Below are 18,844 nucleotides of genomic sequence, written 5' to 3'. Positions count from 1 at the left end.
AGGTGTTTTTTAGCAAACTCCATGCGGGCTTTCATGTGGCTTGCACTGAGGAGAGGCTTCTGTTGGGCCACTCTGCCATAAAGCCCCGACTGGTGGAGGGCTGCAGTGATGGTTGGCTTTCTACAACTTTCTCCTATCTCCCGACTGCATCTCTGGAGCTCAGCCACAGTGATCTTTGGGTTCTTCTTCACCTCTCTCACCAAGGCTCTTCTCCCCCGATAGCTCAGTTTGTCTGGACAGCCAGCTCTAGGAAGCTCTAGGAACGTCTTCCATTTAAGGATTATGGAGGCCACTGGGCTGTTAGGAACCTTAAGTGCAGCAGAATTTTTTTTGTAACCTTGGCCAGATCTGTGCCTTGCCACAATTCTGTCTCTGAGCTCTTCAGGCAGTTCCTTTGACCTCATGATTCTCATTTGCTCTGACATGCACTGTGAGCTGTAAGGTCTTATATAGACAGGTGTGTGGCTTTCCTAATCAAGTCCAATCAGTATAATCAAACACAGCTGGACTCAAATGAAGGTGTAGAACCATCTCAAGGATGATCAGAAGAAATGGACAGCACCTGAGTTAAATATATGAGTGTCACAGCAAAGGGTCTGAATACTTAGGACCATGTGATATTTCAGGTTTTCTTTTTTAATAAATCTGCAAAAATGTCAACAATTCTGTGTTTTTCTGTCAATATGGGGTGCTGTGTGTACATTAATGAGGAAAAAAAATGAACTTAAATGATTTTAGCAAATGGCTGCAGTATAAAAAAGAGTGAAAAATTTAGGGGGTCTGAATACTTTCCGTCCCCACTGTAGTTTCACTAGCTGCTTTGCATGGTGTAAAAAGGGTGAATGTGACCACAGAATGCCAGGAAAATGCCATAGAATCTCACTTGAGCGAATGTCAGTAATAGTTTCATTGGTTGAATAATGCTTCATAAATAGAATCCCTATAATAAACTGCAAATTTCCTTTTTCTTTATAGCATTCCAGATAAGAGGAAAAAAATTTTTTTTTGTTTTCACTGCACGTACTTGGTTCTGTAAAAGTTTTTATAAGTTCCTCCATAGGCAACATCCACGATACAGCCAGATGGCAGTTCTGTAGGAATATCCAGTTCCCGTTCTTCATGCCATCTTTTATCATTCCTTCTGCAATTGGTCCCTGGCCTTGTCCTAGAGATATTGACTGTACCCTGTAAGAGTTAAATTGCTTCAAATAACAGAATTTGTAACACTATACAATTTTGCATTAATGTTTAACTACAAGGACTCTTGCATACAGGCACCAAAAGCTACATGTTTTTAGGCATTCAGGCATTTCTTTTACTGATCCAAATGCAGCACATTGCTTTCATTGGACCTATACACATAGAAACACATAAGTATCAGTAAACTAGCGCCGCTTTTAGATCAGTTAAGAAAAAAAAAATACAACAATTTCCATTACTGGTCAGTACTTTATGCATGTGCAGTGGGTATGGAAAAGAACCACCCTCTTTAAAATAGTCACATTTTGTTGCTTTGCAGTAACACTAACATGCCAAAAAAAATAAAATCACTGAGTTGGAAAAAGGATCACCCCCCATTTGGAGAATTTGTGATAATGTTATCACATGCACACAGTAACCACTCTTTGTCATAAATTCCTGCAACTGCTTCAGAGTTGCTGTAGGCCTCTTGGTAGCCTCTCTGACCAGTTTCCTCCTGGCTCTTTCATCCAGTTTGGGCGACGTCCTGATCCAGGAAGGGTCTGTTTTGTACCAAATACCTTCCACTTCCTAATAACAGACTTCGCTATGCTTCTAGGCATTGATAATGCCTTTGAATTTTTTTGTATCCATCGCCTGACTTGTGCCTGTCCACAAATTTATTACAGAGATCTTTTCGCAGTGCCTTGCCACCCATAGCTGATTGTTTGCTTCAGTTGCACTACCAGGGACTGAAATGTTCCAGGAAAGCTCGTTTGATGCTGAGCTAATCAAAATGACCACAGCTGATCACAGTTGTAATTCAATTGGCTTTGTGTGCCATTGAGAAGGTGATTAACTACACCTCATTGAGTTTACAAGTCATTTTTAGGAGAGGAGTGATCCTTTTTCTGTTTTTGGATTTTTTTTTTTTTTCTGACAATGTTGCTGTTATGTCTTTCACTCGGATGTCATAAGTTAAATACAGCTGGGTAAAATAAAAACTGTGTGTCTTCATTTCAGGCTGCAAAGCAACAAATTGTGATTATTTTAAACAGGGGATGATTGTTTTTTATACTCACTGTATACTAGATAGAAGATTTTGTATGCAAGTAAGCATGTATGTGCGTATATACATATATAAACGCGCACGCTATAGGTGTAGTAATATGACTGAACAGAGGTGACTCCATTTTGGATTCATATATCTTAACACATTTTATGTGTATACATCTGACCTGTATTGAGCGCTGCACTGCTATATTTTGTGTATGTCTTTTTAGGTTTTGTATATTGGCCTACAGTGTCCAGCTGCTGAGTTTTAGTAATTAGGTTTTGCGCTGTCTGTTTCTTCTGTTTAAATATATCTTAACTTGTATATTCAGACTCTAGTTAAAGTGGAGTTCCACCCACTTTTACAACTCTTCAGCATCCCTCTAAACTGTGCACTGTAAACGAATTGGATATTTTTTAATTTTTTTTCTCAGCACCTACTGTATATCTGCTGTATTTATTTTTCACTTCCTCCTCCCTGGCCGTGGCCCATCGCATCATTTCCTGTTTGCAATGCCTTCTGGGAAGGGGCGGCAACTTCCTCTGACACTGCCGTTGCTATGGAAATCTGACCTGAAACCTATTACACTGCTTGTGCTGCACTGAGCATGTGCGAGATCTGCAAGGATGAGATCCAGGAAGAAATACAGTCTGGCTTCAGATGCCCACACTTAAGATGGCCACGGCCTGCTGTAAGTTTATAAAATAACAAACTACTGCTATAAACTAACAAAACAGACCTTAGTTTACAGACTAACTTTACTAGAATACATTAAGCTTGTGTATTATAGGGGTATTTTAATTAAAAAAGTATAATTTTGGCCGGAACACCACTTTAAAGTCAACTAGTTGATAGCAGGTTCTCTATAAAGCACACATATAGGAAAATATAGCTTGTGTAAGCAGTTTTATTCTGTACTGTCTAAATAAAGAATTGTTGCTCAGTATGTCTGGGCCACCCTTCCTGTGTCATGAGACATGACACAGGGAAGCAGGACTCATGACTATGAGTCATGAAAGCAGATGGCATAATTAATGATATGTAATGATATGTAATGTACACCTCTGTATTAACCCCGCCCATTTTCCATACTATGATTGGTTAATGATAACGTATATAAGTTGTATACCCGCCCAGAATTAAATCAGATAGCTTTGAACGTCGACTTTGACTCATCTCTTCTTGTGTTCACAAAGAAGCTATCTCACCAGTACTGCAGTACTGAGTGGGTCTTGTGAATGTGGTAATTTCCGTGATTAAACCTAGCTGGTCTTGTCAGGTATATAGAAATAACGTTTGATTCCACTTCAATAAGATCCATACTTTTGGGCAGGAATTTTTTAGGAACACCTGGCAAGTATGTATTGTGGGCAAGGATAAAGAGAGATTAAAACTCATCCATGTAAAACATTGATATCACACCAGAAAAACGAGAAACATGTCACATCAAGTCTTTTCTTTTTTTGTTGTTTTTTTCTTGTTAAAGTTTTAATACAAAACTCTCAATGTTCAGGGTATTTAAGAGCATATAGACGTTTAGTCATTTTTTTTTTTAGTTATTGACAATGGTATTACATTACAAATCCCTCATGACCAATTTTTGTTTTTAAAAAGAATATAAATGAAGAACAGAGATTTAACACAAACCTAGGGAAGAGGTTTGGTAACCCCATAGTAAAAGGATGGAAAAATAGGTGGGGGAGGGAGGAGAGTTCAAGTCTATTTTTCAAAATAAAATCACTAGCAATTACACAAACGGTCGTGTTTTTGAATTAGATTGCTGGCTAAAGGCTTCTTTGACCTAACTGAGTAATATCTTTGGTCCAGGCAAGCAGTGTTTGTAAAATTGATTTCCAATACTGGGGGAGAGAGGTAGCGAGAGAGAATGAATGCACATGACTATGACACTTACTGTAATAGATTTTACTTACCTTTCCAAATATCCCTTTTCTTTCGCAAATCTTTGAAATGCTCCCATCGGGTCTGATCCAGTACTTAATATAAAAACTAAAGGTGTGGAGGGTGACATGTCTTGGTAGAGGGTAGCAAGATCGACGGGTGGGTTCTCAATGAACTTCTTTCCAAGATTAAGAATCACAAACTCTGTGATTGCAAAAACAACCTAAAAAATACATATTTAATTCTTTATCCTTAAAATGAAAAATAGTCATTTGAAAATATTCATTAAGTGCATCTCAGTTAGAGTTTTCAGTAAAAAGTGTAGACATCTGTTGAAACTTATTATGTACAGTATATAAATTTTTTTTTTCAGTACATTTACTGCAAAAACAGGGTGTGGTCAGAGGTACACCTTTGGGCAGAATGTGTATTTATATTAAACAAGCAAAGAAAATGATATGCCACTTTATGCCCTGTACACACGATCGGACATTGATGGGACATTCCAACAACAAAATCCATCAGATTTTTTCCGACGGATTGTAGGCCAAACTTGTCTTACATAACACAGCCGCACAAAGTTGTCGGAAAATCAGATCGTTCTGAACGCGGTGACGTAAAACACGTACGTCGGGACTATAAACGGGGCAGTAGCCAATAGCTTTCGTGTCTTAATTTATTCTGAGCATGCGTGGCACTTTGTGCGTCGGATTTGTGTACACACGTTCGGAATTTAAACGATCGGATTTTGTTGTCGGAAAATTTTAGACCCATTGATTTAACAGTTTCAAAAAAACGTTATATTCCTGGAATGCCATGGAAGTTGCAGATCAAACAGAAGCAGCTTCCTTGGCTGTAAAAGGATAGGAGGGTTTAATTCCTCTTTAAGGTGTATTGGCTTCTATAACTCAGAAATGCCCAAAAATGGAGAGCAACTAAGCATGTGTAGAGCAGGGTGAGACAGTGTATTACAGGCTTTTAAATAGTTTAGGCACTTATTTTTAATGTTTTACATAGCTATACCTGCAAAAGGGGCTAACCTGAAGTAATCTAAAAGGAATTAATTTTCTGACTAAAGTTTCACTTTAACTGGTTCCCGACCAGCCGCCGCAGTTATACTGTGGCAGGTCGGCTTCCTTGGGCAAGCCGTCGAGTACATTGGCCGCTTTAAAGGGTATAGGGGGACGAGTGCGCACCCGCCACGTCACTGAGGAGCTGATGTCCGCCGGGCATACGCGATCGCTCCTGGCAGAGCCAGATTGTGTGTTCCTAGTATATAGGAACAACGATCAGTCTCCTCCCCCAGGCAGTCCCATCCCCCCTACAGTTAGAACACACTGAGGGAACACATTTAAAACCTTGATAGCCCCCTAGTGTTAACCCCCTAGTGTTGCCCCCTAGTGTCCCTGCCAATGACATTTATACAGTAATCAGTGGCTATTTTTAGCTCTGATCACTGTATAAATGTCAATGGTCCAAAAAAGTGTCAAAAGTGTCCGATCTGTCCAACGCAATGCCGTAGTCCTGATAAAAATCGCCGCCATTACTAGTAAAAAAAAAATTATAAAAATGCCACAAATCTACCCCCTATTTCGTAGACACGATAACTTTTGTGCAAACCAATCAATATACGCTTTTATTGCGATTTTTTTTTAATACCAAAAATATGTAGAAGAATATATATCGACCTAAACTGAGGAAGACATGCATTTTTCTTTTTTTTTTATTTTGGGATATTTATTATAGCACAAAGTAAACAAAAATGTGTTTTTTTTAAAATTGTCGGTCTTTTTTTGTTTATAGTGCAAAAAATAAAAACCGCAGAGGTGATCAAATACCACCAAAAGAAAGCTCTGTTTGTGGGAAAAAAAGGACATAAATGTTGTTTGGGTACAGCTTTGCATGACTGCGCAATTGTCAGTTAAAGCGACACAGTGCGTATCGAAAAAAATGGCCTAGTCAGGAAGGGGGTAAATTCTTCCGGGGCTAAAGCGGTTAAAGAGAATGTCTTCCTACATGGTTTGTAATAAAAACATCTTTGCCATTCTGAAGCTTCCCCCCAACCACTTTGCATAATATTTTATATATACTGTTATTCTGTACTTGCCAAATATGCTGCAGAAATCTCCCTCCACTGAGTCTGGCTGCAACCATTTTAACTGTGGGCAGCTGAAGCTGCTACCTGTTCACTTCCTGGATTTACACAGACACACTCCTCCAGCTCTGCAGCTCTCATTGGCCCTCTTATGACTCACCCCCTCTCCTTTGCTGGCAAGCTCTCAGGAAAGTAAGAGAGAGAGCTGTGCATGATGTCATTAGCCTAGGCTTTTTACCAGACAAGAAACAGATAGTGGGCTGTGTAAGGTATTTACTGACAGAAAAAAAATGTTTTACAATCCAAAGTTAAAACAACAAGGGCAGAAGATTTAATAGATGGAAAGATGAAAAAATTACTGAAGTTCTCCTTTAAGGAGAAACTCAGTATTAAACTGAGGCCTATTTGCCTATTTACTGACACTGAAACATAATGTTCCCGCACTACAGCATTTTCAGTAACACTACATGACTTTCTGTGGAAAACATTTCTCGCTATAGCACCCCTCTAACCGTAATGCCCCGTACACACGATAGGATTTTCCGACAACAAAATCCATGTTTTTTTTCCAATGGATGTTGGCTCAAACTTGTCTTGCATACACACAGTCACACAAATCTTGTCGGAAATTCTGAGCGTCAAGAATGTGGTGACGTACAACAAGTACGATGAGCCGAGAAAAATGAAGTTCAATAGCCAGTGCTGCTCTTCTGCTTGATTCTGAGCATGCGTGGAACTTTGTGCGTCGGAATTGTGTACACAAGATCGGAATTTACGACAACGGATTTTGTTGTCGGAAAATTTGAGAACCAGCTCTCAAATTTTGTATGACGGAAATTCTGATGGAAAATGTGCGATGGAGCCTACACACGGTCGGAATTTCCGACAACGAGCTCCTATAGAATATTTTCCGTCTGAAAATCCTATTGTGTGTGCGGGGCATAACAGTCATTGTTATGGCAGCATTTAAACATTAGTATTTGCCTCTCTGTCTACCTGTAGTCCTTGAGAGATCAAAGCAGGATACCAAAGAAGCAAAGGAGTGTAATATATAAGGGGTTAAAATACTTGATCTGTGAAGATTCCCACACATTCACTTTCTTGAGTTCTATGGCATGTATTCACTATGCCCTGTAATTGAGAGGCCTGTAATTGTCATCATAGGTATACCTCAACTATGAGAGGCAAAATGTGGAAACAAATCCAGACAATCACATTGTCTGATTTTTGAAAGAATTTATTTGCAAATTATGGTGGAAAATAAGTATTTGGTCACCTACAACAAGCAAGATTTCTGGCTCTCACAGACCTGTATCTTCTTCTTTAAGAGGCTCCTCTGTCCTCCACTCATTACCTGTATTAATGGCACCTGTTTGAACTTGTTATCGGTATAAAAGACACCTGTCCACAACCTCAAACAGTCACACTCCAAACTCCACTATGGTGAAGACCAAAGAGCTGTCGAAGGACACCAGAAACAAAATTGTAGACCTGCACCAGGCTGGGAAGAGTGAATCTGCAATAGGCAAGCAGCTTGGTGTGAAGAAATCAACTGTGGGAGCAATAATTTGAAAATGGAAGACATACAAGACCACTGATAATCTCCCTCGATCTGGGGCTCCATGCAAGATCTCACCCCGTGGGGTCAAAATGATCACAAGAACGGTGAGCAAAAATCCCAGAACCACACGGGGGGGACCTAGTGAATGACCTGCTGAGAGCTGGGACCAACGTAACAAAGGCTACCATCAGTAACACACTACGCCACCAGGGACTCAGATCCTGCAGTGCCAGACCTGTCCCCCTGCTTAAGCCAGTACATGTCCGGGCCCGTCTGAGGTTGGCTAGAGAGCATTTGGATGATCCAGAAGAGGATTGGGAGAATGTCATATGGTCAGATGAAACCAAAGTAGAACTGTTTGGTAGAAACACATCTCGTCGTGTTTGGAGGAGAGAGAATGCTGAGTTGCAACCAAAGAACACCATGCCTACTGTGAAGCATGGGGGTGGCAACATCATGCTTTGGGGCTGTTTCTCTGCAAAGGGAACAGGACGACTGATCCGTGTACATGAAAGAATGAATGGGGCCATGTATCGTGAGATTTTGAGTGCAAACCTCCTCCCATCAGCAAGGGCATTGAAGATGAAACATGGCTGGGTCTTTCAGCATGACAATGATCCCAAACACACCGCCCGGGCAATAAAGGAGTGGCTTCGTAAGAAGCATTTCAAGGTCCTGGAGTGGCCTAGCCAGTCTCCAGATCTCAGCCCCCTAGAAAACCTTTGGAGGGAGTTGAAAGTCCGTGTTGCCCAGGGACAGCCCCAAAACATCACTGCTCTAGAGGAGATCTGCATGGAGGAATGGGCCAACATACCAGCAACAGTGTGTGACAACCTGGTGAAGACTTACAGAAAACGTTTGACCTCTGTCATTGCCAACAAAGGATATATAACAAAATATTGAGATGAACTTTTGATATTGACCAAATACTTATTTTCCACCATAATTTGCAAATAAATTCTTTCAAAAATCAGACAATGTGATTGTCTGGATTTGTTTCCACATTTTGTCTCTCATAGTTGAGGTATACCTATGATAACAATTACAGACCTCTCTCATCTTTTTAAGTGGGAGAACTTGCACAATTGGTGGCTGACTAAATACTTTTTTGCCCCACTGTATGTAGTCCATAGAATTGAAAGTGAACAGCACAGAAGTTGCAAAGCATGCAGGTAATCTAGAAAGTTGTGCAAAGAGATAGCCAGCAGACAGACTGTCAAATATAAGTATTATATGTATTGTTATTACAGTGATGTTGTTAGAAAATGAAAGTGTATTTCTTTAGCTCCTCTTTGCTTACTGCGTTATGGCCTATAATTGTATTGGAGGAAGCATCGGCTCTTTGACATTTATTTGACATTTTTTTATGCTTTTGTATAAAATACAAAACTTTGCAATAAAAAATATTGGAAAAGAAAAAGAAGGTGTATGCTGCGATCATAGAACTCCTTTAAAAGTTAAATTAGAAGGGAGTTGGAAAGGAAAACATGACTGTATATTGCAACCTGTAGGCAGTAGCAGCTTTGGAGTTGGTCTTTTAAGGTTAATTCCTATATTGTAAGTTTCATTATTTTTACAAGATATAATTTCTTTGAGAAGTACACTTTTGTTTACCATTATAAAAAAATGCTTTATGAAAAAACTTAAATATATTTCTTTTTTAGAATGCTATCAGTGTGCAAATATTTAGCATCATTCTCAATGTAAGATTTATTACAAGGTAAAAATTAAAAATGCTAAAATGTTTTTTCCTTTATTTGTCTAAATAAATGAACACTAGCAATTCCTAATCCTAGCAATGGTAATTAACTGATATTTAAAGAAGGCATTGTTGAGCATACAAAAAAGAACAAGAATAGAATTAATTTACATTGTACCGGAATCTGCAAACAACACTTTCTTTTCAGTTTAGTAAGAAGATTAGTTTCCTAATACTGCATGGACAACACTGCATACAATATATAAAAAAGCAGCCTTACAGAGATAGAATGTAATTCGCAAGAGGATTGCTCAAGATTGGGTCATTCATAAGAATTGTGCATGCCCCTTAATGGGTGTCTTGCAGATAATTGAAAACAAAAATTCTCCATAACACTTTCCAGCTAGTCAGCAAAAAAAAAGTCTATTTAGACAGTGTCATCACTTTAGGCTGAAAACAGAACTTTTTATTGCATGCATTTGAAAATAATAATGAAGCCTTGCTGCTGTGTCTATGCACCTCAGTAAAGTGTTGTCCCTAATTCTTAACTATTGGAATTTCCAATTTTGGAAAAAATATGCAGTAGCAGTGCATACATAGAAAGCAGGCATCCCTTGGAGGAAGTCCTTTCCTCCCTAAAGATACAGAAACCTAAAGCCCAGACTCATTCAAGGTAGCTTAAGACCCCTACTGTGTTTCTATAGCAAATACAAAAAAAGAGAATGTGGAGGTGCTCATATCAATTCATATTCAGCAAAAAGATGCACAACAACACAAGCCCATAATAAGAGAAACCAGCTAGTACACCAATCTTTCTCAGACAACTGAGCCCAGAGTTGCCTGCCTGCTATTCTGGGGAAGGAGACTAGGGGGTTGACTTACTAAAACTGGAGAGTGCAAAGCTCTGCATAAAAGCCAATCAACTTCCAGGTTTTTTTTGTCAAAGCTTAATTGAACAAGCTGAAGTTAGAAGCTGATTGGCTACCATGATCAACTGCACCACATTTTGCACTCTCCAGTGAATCAACCCCAAGAGAAGTAGCTGGACTGTGTTGTAGTTGTGTTGTGTAGTGTTGCGAATGATGGTGCTCGTCTCTAGTGTCATTAACAACAAAACAAGCCGACAGCTACATCTGTAGTCTTTCTCCATAAATAGCTGGAGGCTGGCAGACAGGTCTGGGCTCAGTCTATCTTCCATTGAATGGCTAGCAGAGGCTCTAAGCTCAGTCTTTTCTTAGGATGGAAGATTACATTTAGAATTAGATGGTATCCCCTACTCCTCTGGTGTGGTGACGAACAGCGCACACAGAGAAGAAGAAGCGGCAACATACAGGACTTATGCCGCGTACACACGGTCGGACTTTCCGGCATACTTGGTCCGGCGGACCAGAGTGTGCCGGACAATCCGCCCGTGTGTGGGCGGCGGCGGACTTTTCCGGCGGACTTCTTCCCAAAAGCCCGCCGGACCTAGATTTCAAACATGTTTGAAATCTTTCCGTCGGACTCAGTTTCGGGCGGAAAGTCCGCTCGTGTGTGTGCTGGTCCGACGGAAAGCCCGCTCGTGTGTAGGCTGGTCCGACAGACCAAATACGACACGAGGGGATGGTATTGCATCTCGCGCTCGCTGCAATAGGAAAAACAAATCTTCCTATTGCGGCGAGCGCGGGGCATACCAGGCCCTTAGGTCTGGTATGGATTATAAAGGGGAACCCCGCTACGCCGAAAAAACGGCGTGGGGTCCCCCTAAAATCCATACCAGACCCCGATCCGAGCACGCAGCCTGGCCGGTCAGGAAAGGGGGTGGGGACGAGCGAGCGCCCCCCCCCCTCCTGAACCGTACCAGGCCGCATGCCCTCAACATGGGGGGGTGGGTGCTTTGGGGGAGGGGGGCGCCCTGCACCCCCCCCCCCAAAGCACCTTGTCCCCATGTTGATGAGGACAAGGGCCTCTTCCCGACAACCCTGGCCGTTGGTTGTCGGGGTCTGCGGGCGGGGGCTTATCGGAATCTGGGAGCCCCCTTTAATAAGGGGGCCCCCAGATCCCGGCCCCCCACCCTATGTAAATGAGTATGGGGTACATGGTACCCCTACCCATTTACCTAGGAAAAAAGTGTAAGTAATAAAACACACCACACAGGTTTTTAAAATATTTTATTAAACAGCTCCGGGGGGGGGGTCTTCTTCCGGCTTCGGGGGTCCCTCCGCTTCATCTTCTCCCGGCGTCCGGTTGGTTCTTCTCCGCTCTCCGGCCTCTTCTCCCGGTGTCGCAGGTCTTCGGCCGGCCCCTCCGCTCTCTTCATGTAGCTCTATTGCGAGCGGAGGTCCGGACTTCTTTGGCTTCTTGGCTTCTTGGCTTCTCTTCTCTTCTCTTCCCCCAGATGTTGACACGACGCTCTCTCCGGCTGGACTGGTCTCTGAGGGCTGCGTTGTGACTTATATAGGCGGAGACCCCGCCCCCATATGATGTCACAGTCCCTGGGCATGCTGGGACTGTGACGTTTTAGGGGCGTGGTCGACCACGCCCCCCGACCACGCCCCCTAAAACGTCACAGTCCCAGCATGCCCAGGGACTGTGACATCATATGGGGGCGGGGTCTCCGCCTATATAAGTCACAACGCAGCCCTCAGAGACCAGTCCAGCCGGATAAAAGCGGCAAGATTGACATCCTTTTCTAGTCCCGTCGCACCTGAGTCACGTTCAAAATGAACGGACTTGTCCGTGTGTGGGCAAGTCCGTTCATTCTGAAAGTCCGCCGGAACTCCGGCGAAAGTCCGTCGGAAAGACGGGCGGACTTAGCCCGCCGGAAAATCCCGGCGTGTGTGGGCAAGTCCGTTCGTTTTAAAGTCCGGCGCACCTGGCGGACAAAGTCCGTCGGAAAGTGTGCCGGACCAAGTAGGATAGAAAGTCCGCTCGTGTGTACGCGGCATTACACTTTAAGTATACTTGAATGAACTGTAATGCCCCCGTACACACGATCAGATTTTCCAACAACAAATGTTGGATGTGAGCTTGTTGGCGGAAAGTCCGACTGTGTGAATGCTCCATCGAACATTTGTTGGCGGACTTTCCGCCAACAAATGTTGGCTAGCAGGTTCTCAAATTTTCCGCCAACAAATGTTTGTTTCAGACTTTCCGATCGTGTGTACACAAGTCCGTCGGACAAAAGTCCACGCATGCTCGGAATCAAGTATGAGATATAACTAGCGTTTGTAATGGAGCTATCACGTACGTCTTGTAAGTCACTACGTTCGTAACTGTTGGCCAAAATTTGTATGACCGTGTGTATGCAAGACAAGTTGGAGCCAACACCCTTCGAACAAAAATCCACGGTTTTGTTGTCGGAAAGTCCGATCGTGTGTACGAGGCATAAGTGTATTTGTTAGTGTTCGTGGTTTTACTGTTTTCAGTTATTGGAATAACCAATAACTTTCAACTGTAGTGTATATTTCTCAATCAACAGTTACTTACCTTTTCCTCCATTACACTTTTAACAAGAATCAACTTCTGAAATAAGGTCAGTCTCTCATCCCATGATTCATGCATGGTCCCATTTTCCTTTCCAGGTTGTACTTTAGACATCTGAGTGTTATTGCCACCCAAAGAAGAGGGATTAATTTGGATTTTTAGAGACCCTGAAAATGCAAGACAAGCTATTATCATTGACATTATATATGTTGTTTCCTTAATCACTTGCTGACTGCCCTATAGCAGTTTTACTGCTACAGGGCAGAAGCTGTGTGCCAGATCATGTATATACATGATCCTGCACTTCCGCCTGTAGGGGGCATGCACGCCGCCGGTGCACCGCTTCTGTTGTGATTACTCACATCAGATGCCAATCGGCAGGTGTCGGGTACTCTATATCAGCCAGCACCCACCGATCATCAGGCAGCGACTCAAAACAGAGCTCTTGCTATGTAAAAAAGGAGTTCTGTTCTGACAGGGGGAAAGGATGGATTCTGTGATCCTGCAAAGCAGGAACTCAAATCCCTCTCTTCCCCTAGTAAAAGTAGCACACATAGTAAACACAAACACTCATTAGGCGCACATTTAACCCATTGATCACCCTAGATGTTTAACCCCTTCCCAGCCAGTGTCATTAGTACAGTATAGTATAGTATAGTGCATATTTTTAGCACTGATCACTGAATTAGTATCCCGCAAAGTGTCAAAAGTGTCCGATTGTCGGCTGTAATATCACAGTCCCACTATAAATCTCTGATCGCTGCCAATACTAGTATAAAAGAAAAAAAAAGAAAAATTCCAGTGTATATGCCATAGTTTGTAGACGCTATAACATTTGTGTAAACCAATCAATATACGCTTATTGGGATTTTTTTCCCCAAAAACATGTACCAGAATACATATTGGCCTAAATTTATGAAGAATTTTTTTTTATGGGATATGTTTTATAGCAGAAAGTAAAAGATATTGTTTTTTGATTTTTTGTTTTTTAATTGTCAGTCTTTTTTTGTTTATAGCCAAAAAATCAAAAACTCAGTGGTGATCAAATACTACCAAAAGAAAGCTCTTTGTGTGAAAAAAAAGTTACACACATTTTATTTTGGTACACAGTTGCATGACCACGCAATTGTCACTTAAAGTAGCGCAGTGCTGCATCACAAAATGTGGCCTGGTTATAAAGGGGGGTAAATCTTCCAGAGGTGAAATGGTTAAAAAAGTGATTGGTTTGGTAATTTAGGAACATATTGAGTAGAAATACCAACAAAATAAGATAAGACATATAAAGAAGTCTGTACACTGTAAACAATTAACTTCAGGTAAATGCACTAGGGGGAGACTGTATAGCAAACCCAGAACCACTCCCCGAGCCTACAATCACTTTAAATTATATCTAAAACCTGACAACGAATGTCTCTTATTTGCTACCATTCCATCTGTTATACTATGTAGAGCATTTTGTTTTATCTGTTTGATAAGTGCAAAACATACTTGCTGATCACATCAGAATATGGGCAGAATATCTTTTGGGGCAAAATTATCAATGCTGGAGCAAGAAAAATTGTGCTTATGTAGAGCTCTATAACAAGTGATACGAATATTAACACCTTCCTGTCCAGGCCTATAGCAGATTGACTGCTGGGCGGGATTTTCCTCCTTCTGAGTGGACATCATATGACATCCTCTCAAAAGGCCATTCAGCGCCGTAATCTGTCACCAGTTGTGTCCACCAGACTCGGGGCTATGGGTCCCAGATTCAGGGCTCCAGCCTCAATAGACACCCCTTAACTGTATTGCTCTGGTCATAGTGTAACAGAAGAATAGTAAAAAAAAAAAGGTTTTTTTTGTACATATTGTCACCAGTCAGTGTCCCTGATCACCGCTACACCAGTTATATGATAACATTTTACAGCACTGGTGACAGTATGTAAAAAAAAAAAAAAACATAGTGAATTTTTTTTTAACCTTCTTAATTTTCCAAAAAATTATGACAAATAATTACAACTTCAAAAAACTCGCCACGCCTCTTACTAAATACCTTGGACTGTCTACTTTACAAAAAGGGGTTATTTAGTGGACATTTGTACTGCCCTGGTGTTTTTGGTCCTCAAGAAATGAGATAGGCCGTCAATACATCAGGACTGATTGATTTCTAGATACTGTACATATACCATAGTTTATGGACTCTAATTTTCATACAGACTAAATAATATACACTGATTTGGGTTTTTTTCACCATGGAAATGTAGCAGAATACATTTTGACCTAAATTTATGAAGAAAGGTTATTTATTTGCAAAATTTTATAACAGAAACAAAGAAAAACAAGTTTTTTTTTCTCAAAATTTTTGGTCATTTTTTATTTATTTAGCAAAAAATTTTAAAAAAAACAGCGGTGATTAAATACCACAAAAAAAGCTCTATTGGTGTGAAACAAATAAAAATTTCTTATGGGTACAATCTTGCATGTCTGCGCAATTGTCATTCAAAGCATAACAGCGCTGAAAGCTGAAAATTGGCCTGGGCACCAAGGGGGTAAAAGTGCCCGGTATTGAAGTGGTTAATTTGGGTGCCTAGAAAATGAATGATGTAATTGAACTCAATGCTTTAGTGAGAAGTTTTGCTTTTCTCAAGGCTTTGCTCCAACTTTCAGAAGTCCCCGTTTGTAAGTATAAAACACACAGTGACTTTTACAATACTACACCTTATTCAAAAGGAGGGCTTTACTCTGGCATTCTTTAACACAACCACAAAGAAAAAAAATGGAGTCAAAAACAAAATCATTATTGCCAGTGCCACATATGGTATAAGCCAACATGTTTTGGGGTCTTTTTAACTAACCTTCATCATGGCTAATGGAGTATAGATTCTAAAATCAGTAAAAAATATACATATACTTTTGTTCACGATTGTGCGTCAAAATAAATATTTAGTTGAGGACTTTCAACTGGTGTGGCAATTCATTCTTCTTCTTTGAGAGTTCAGACACAGCCTAGCCAGAAATGTTGTACTTCATTAAAAAAGGAACCCAGTACAGTTTATGGATTCAGTGCCTCCCATCTACAGGTTTACTATCCTTTACCAAATGACAGGGCTCTTGCATTCTGTAATTAGGTCTCTAGGCAGTCACAGACCACTGATCCACTTAAGAGCCAAGCAATGGTACCAACAATTTAGGGAACTAATGCAACTTGGAGACCTATTTTAAGCACCTCATACATTTTTCTTATCTTTATTTGCCTACTTGAATGTAAATTTTAATTCCCTTTGCCTGACTTCTGGGTGACTATTGATGTGGTTCACTGCTGAGATTTCAGGAACCACCTTTTTAATAACTGGAGTAGAATGAATTAATAAACATTCTAAATGGTGTTGATTTTAAATGAATAGTCCCATGAGCTTATTTCTTTTCCGTTATAATTATTCCCCTGTGGTGGTCTGAGTCTGCCACTTGTAAATGAAAAGCCGTCTCTCATTAGAGTGCTATTCTGTAGCTAATTTAGCTTGATGTAATTTTACACTCTTGGTTGATTGCGATATTTGCTTTTATTCCCAAAAGCTTGTTAGCCTTGATTGTGTAGGGAAGAAATCTAATTTCATAGTTCTTTGAACGATATAAAGAGTTCCACTTAATAAATAGATGGTTATTCTCAAGATAATAATTTAGTAAACACATTTCTGACTAATATTAGTTGGTGGCTGGACATACCTGTATCTTATGTGTACAACTGTACTTGTGATAGCAGATAGCACAGCACTACTAGCGCAACCAAACACATCCTTGCATTCCAATACTGGTGTGGTCTTTGATGGATTTTAATCTTTCCTTACTCTAAAACTAACTAAATTGAAAACTAAAAAATGGTTTGGGTATATATACCCTTTATTTTTTTAGATAACATAAGATTATTTAGATTAAATAACTCAGTCCATTGTGAGGTGGACCAAAAGAAAGAACAAACCACCTACAGAGCATTGCCTTCTTAAAACAGGTACTCCTACTAAAATGACAATATGTCACTGACACATGCATTGTGTATGAGTCCCTATACAAACATCAGCTAACTGGCTCATTTACCCAATGCCTATTAACCATCTTGAAATAGTCTTTTCTGTCAGCCAGTTCTTTTGAATAGACCAAAAGTATTATAGCTGGAGTGCTCCATAATATCCACTGGTGTTATTTCATACTGAGAAATGTGGATAATATCATATGCAGGACAGTACGAAATGTGCCTATTCCTATCTCACTCCAACCCATTTCATCTTATTGCAGGTAATTCAAAGGAAATGTATTATGGAGTAATTTGGTGTAACTTTACTATAAACACCACACTTTAAGAATAAAAAGTTCAGCAACACCAGACTAAGCCATACCATGTTTAAAGTGTTTAATGGCAGAGCTGGTATACATCTAATCACATGACCTTATTGACAACTGAAGTTGGAACTGCTGGTGATATGTAATGTACTCCTGCTCTTGGGGTGGTGCGGAATGATTCGCTAAATAATGTAGAAGACATGGCGGGTTTTATATAAAACCACACAAGTATTGTTCTCCCTGTGTGCTGGTAAAAAAAAAAAAATTTAAACAGATATATATATATATCAAACACACTTACCTAAACAGATGGTAATTGGTAAAGATAATATATCGTCTTTTATTCCTTTAAAGCATGGAAGTATCTCTTCTAGGTCACAACAACTAACCCAAATGGCACTTGAAAGCCAGGGCATGTCAGGTTTACTGGGGTGCACCTGATCAAATGAAAGAGTAACAAGCATTAGAATAATAAAGATATCATTCATTCAGGACTTAAGATTACCCTCCATAATACTCAAGCTAAAAGACAATATAAGAACACACCAGCACAACTAGATCAGTCTGTCTGAGAGCAACCTGCTTTCTGTTACTTTTGAGTGAGCAGCTTGCTTATAATGAGCCCTGTCTGCTCTCTCATAATATTTTTACATCCTCCTGATGTTATTCACATTGCTCTATTTTGGACAAGTGATCTTGTCCTAGATTTTTACCACCTAACCAAATTTTGTACTAGTATTCTAGGCACACATTATCTACTTTGAATTCTATATATTATAATATAACTTCTCAAAGCAACCACAACTAACATGAGAAGAAGAACAAGAATGAATTCATATTTTTTTCTTAAAATACCTTTCTAAAATATTCCCTTACCAGATTAATCTGCAAGTCCCAAAGGTGTCGGATGATCTGAATGACATTTGCATTTATGGCGCAAGCAGCAAATGTGCACAGAAATGATCAAAGTATTATTTGGATTTTTGCTGACTGCAAACCTTTTAAAAAGCCAACATCGTGTTAATTTGTGCTTTGAACAAAAATGATATGGTCCTATGTCAAATTATTCCCAACAGTGGCAATAACTATGCAGTAACATGAACAGGGGTGCACTGCTCCTATGGATGTGGACACTATAAGACCACAAAGGTGTGACACCTCCAGTTGTATCCTTGGGTTATGCAGTTTCTTACTCTATTTGGCATTTACAGTATACTATATGGCACTATTTTTTCAGTTTGTTCAATTAAGCCTTACAATTCCATTTTGTTACACAAAAATCACACTTGAAGCTGCACTCCTGGCAAAAAAAATGTTTTCCCTTGCAGTGGGGCTGTGCCTGCACTGCAAGGGTTATTTGCATTTTTTGTTCTTTTTTTAGGGGAGAGATGAAGGGAGATATATTTACCTGGTCCTCCAATCCTCCCCACACAAGACTGGTCCCTGCAGCTCCTGCACCCCCGCGTTGTAGCGGTCTTGAGCAGTGGACCATTCCTGACATCATTAAGCTCAGAACAGGCTCCATATACTTGCTCTGGGTATGAGTACACCAAGAACAGTCCACTGCTGGATCAC

The 18,844-nt window shown here is 40.3% G+C and overlaps 1 protein-coding gene across 1 annotated transcript in view; it reads right to left on the bottom strand.

Moving 5' to 3' along the window:
• The window catches only part of DNAH6 (dynein axonemal heavy chain 6), a 416,108-nt gene that overhangs the window by 71,995 nt on the left and 325,269 nt on the right, over positions 1 to 18,844 (bottom strand). Inside the window, exons 62-65 of the mRNA XM_073597481.1 lie at positions 17,571 to 17,706; positions 12,956 to 13,119; positions 4,165 to 4,355; positions 1,025 to 1,185 (exon numbers count right to left, since the gene is read on the bottom strand). Of these exons, the coding sequence (XP_073453582.1) occupies positions 1,025 to 1,185; positions 4,165 to 4,355; positions 12,956 to 13,119; positions 17,571 to 17,706 (652 nt within the window). The remainder of the gene's footprint in view (positions 1 to 1,024; positions 1,186 to 4,164; positions 4,356 to 12,955; positions 13,120 to 17,570; positions 17,707 to 18,844) is intronic.

This window comes from Aquarana catesbeiana, linkage group LG01, assembly GCF_042186555.1.
Source record: "Aquarana catesbeiana isolate 2022-GZ linkage group LG01, ASM4218655v1, whole genome shotgun sequence".
Taxonomy (NCBI): domain Eukaryota; kingdom Metazoa; phylum Chordata; class Amphibia; order Anura; family Ranidae; genus Aquarana; species Aquarana catesbeiana.
The sequence above is the reverse complement of the archived record's forward strand: the minus strand, read 5'-3'. Positions and strand labels throughout refer to the sequence as shown.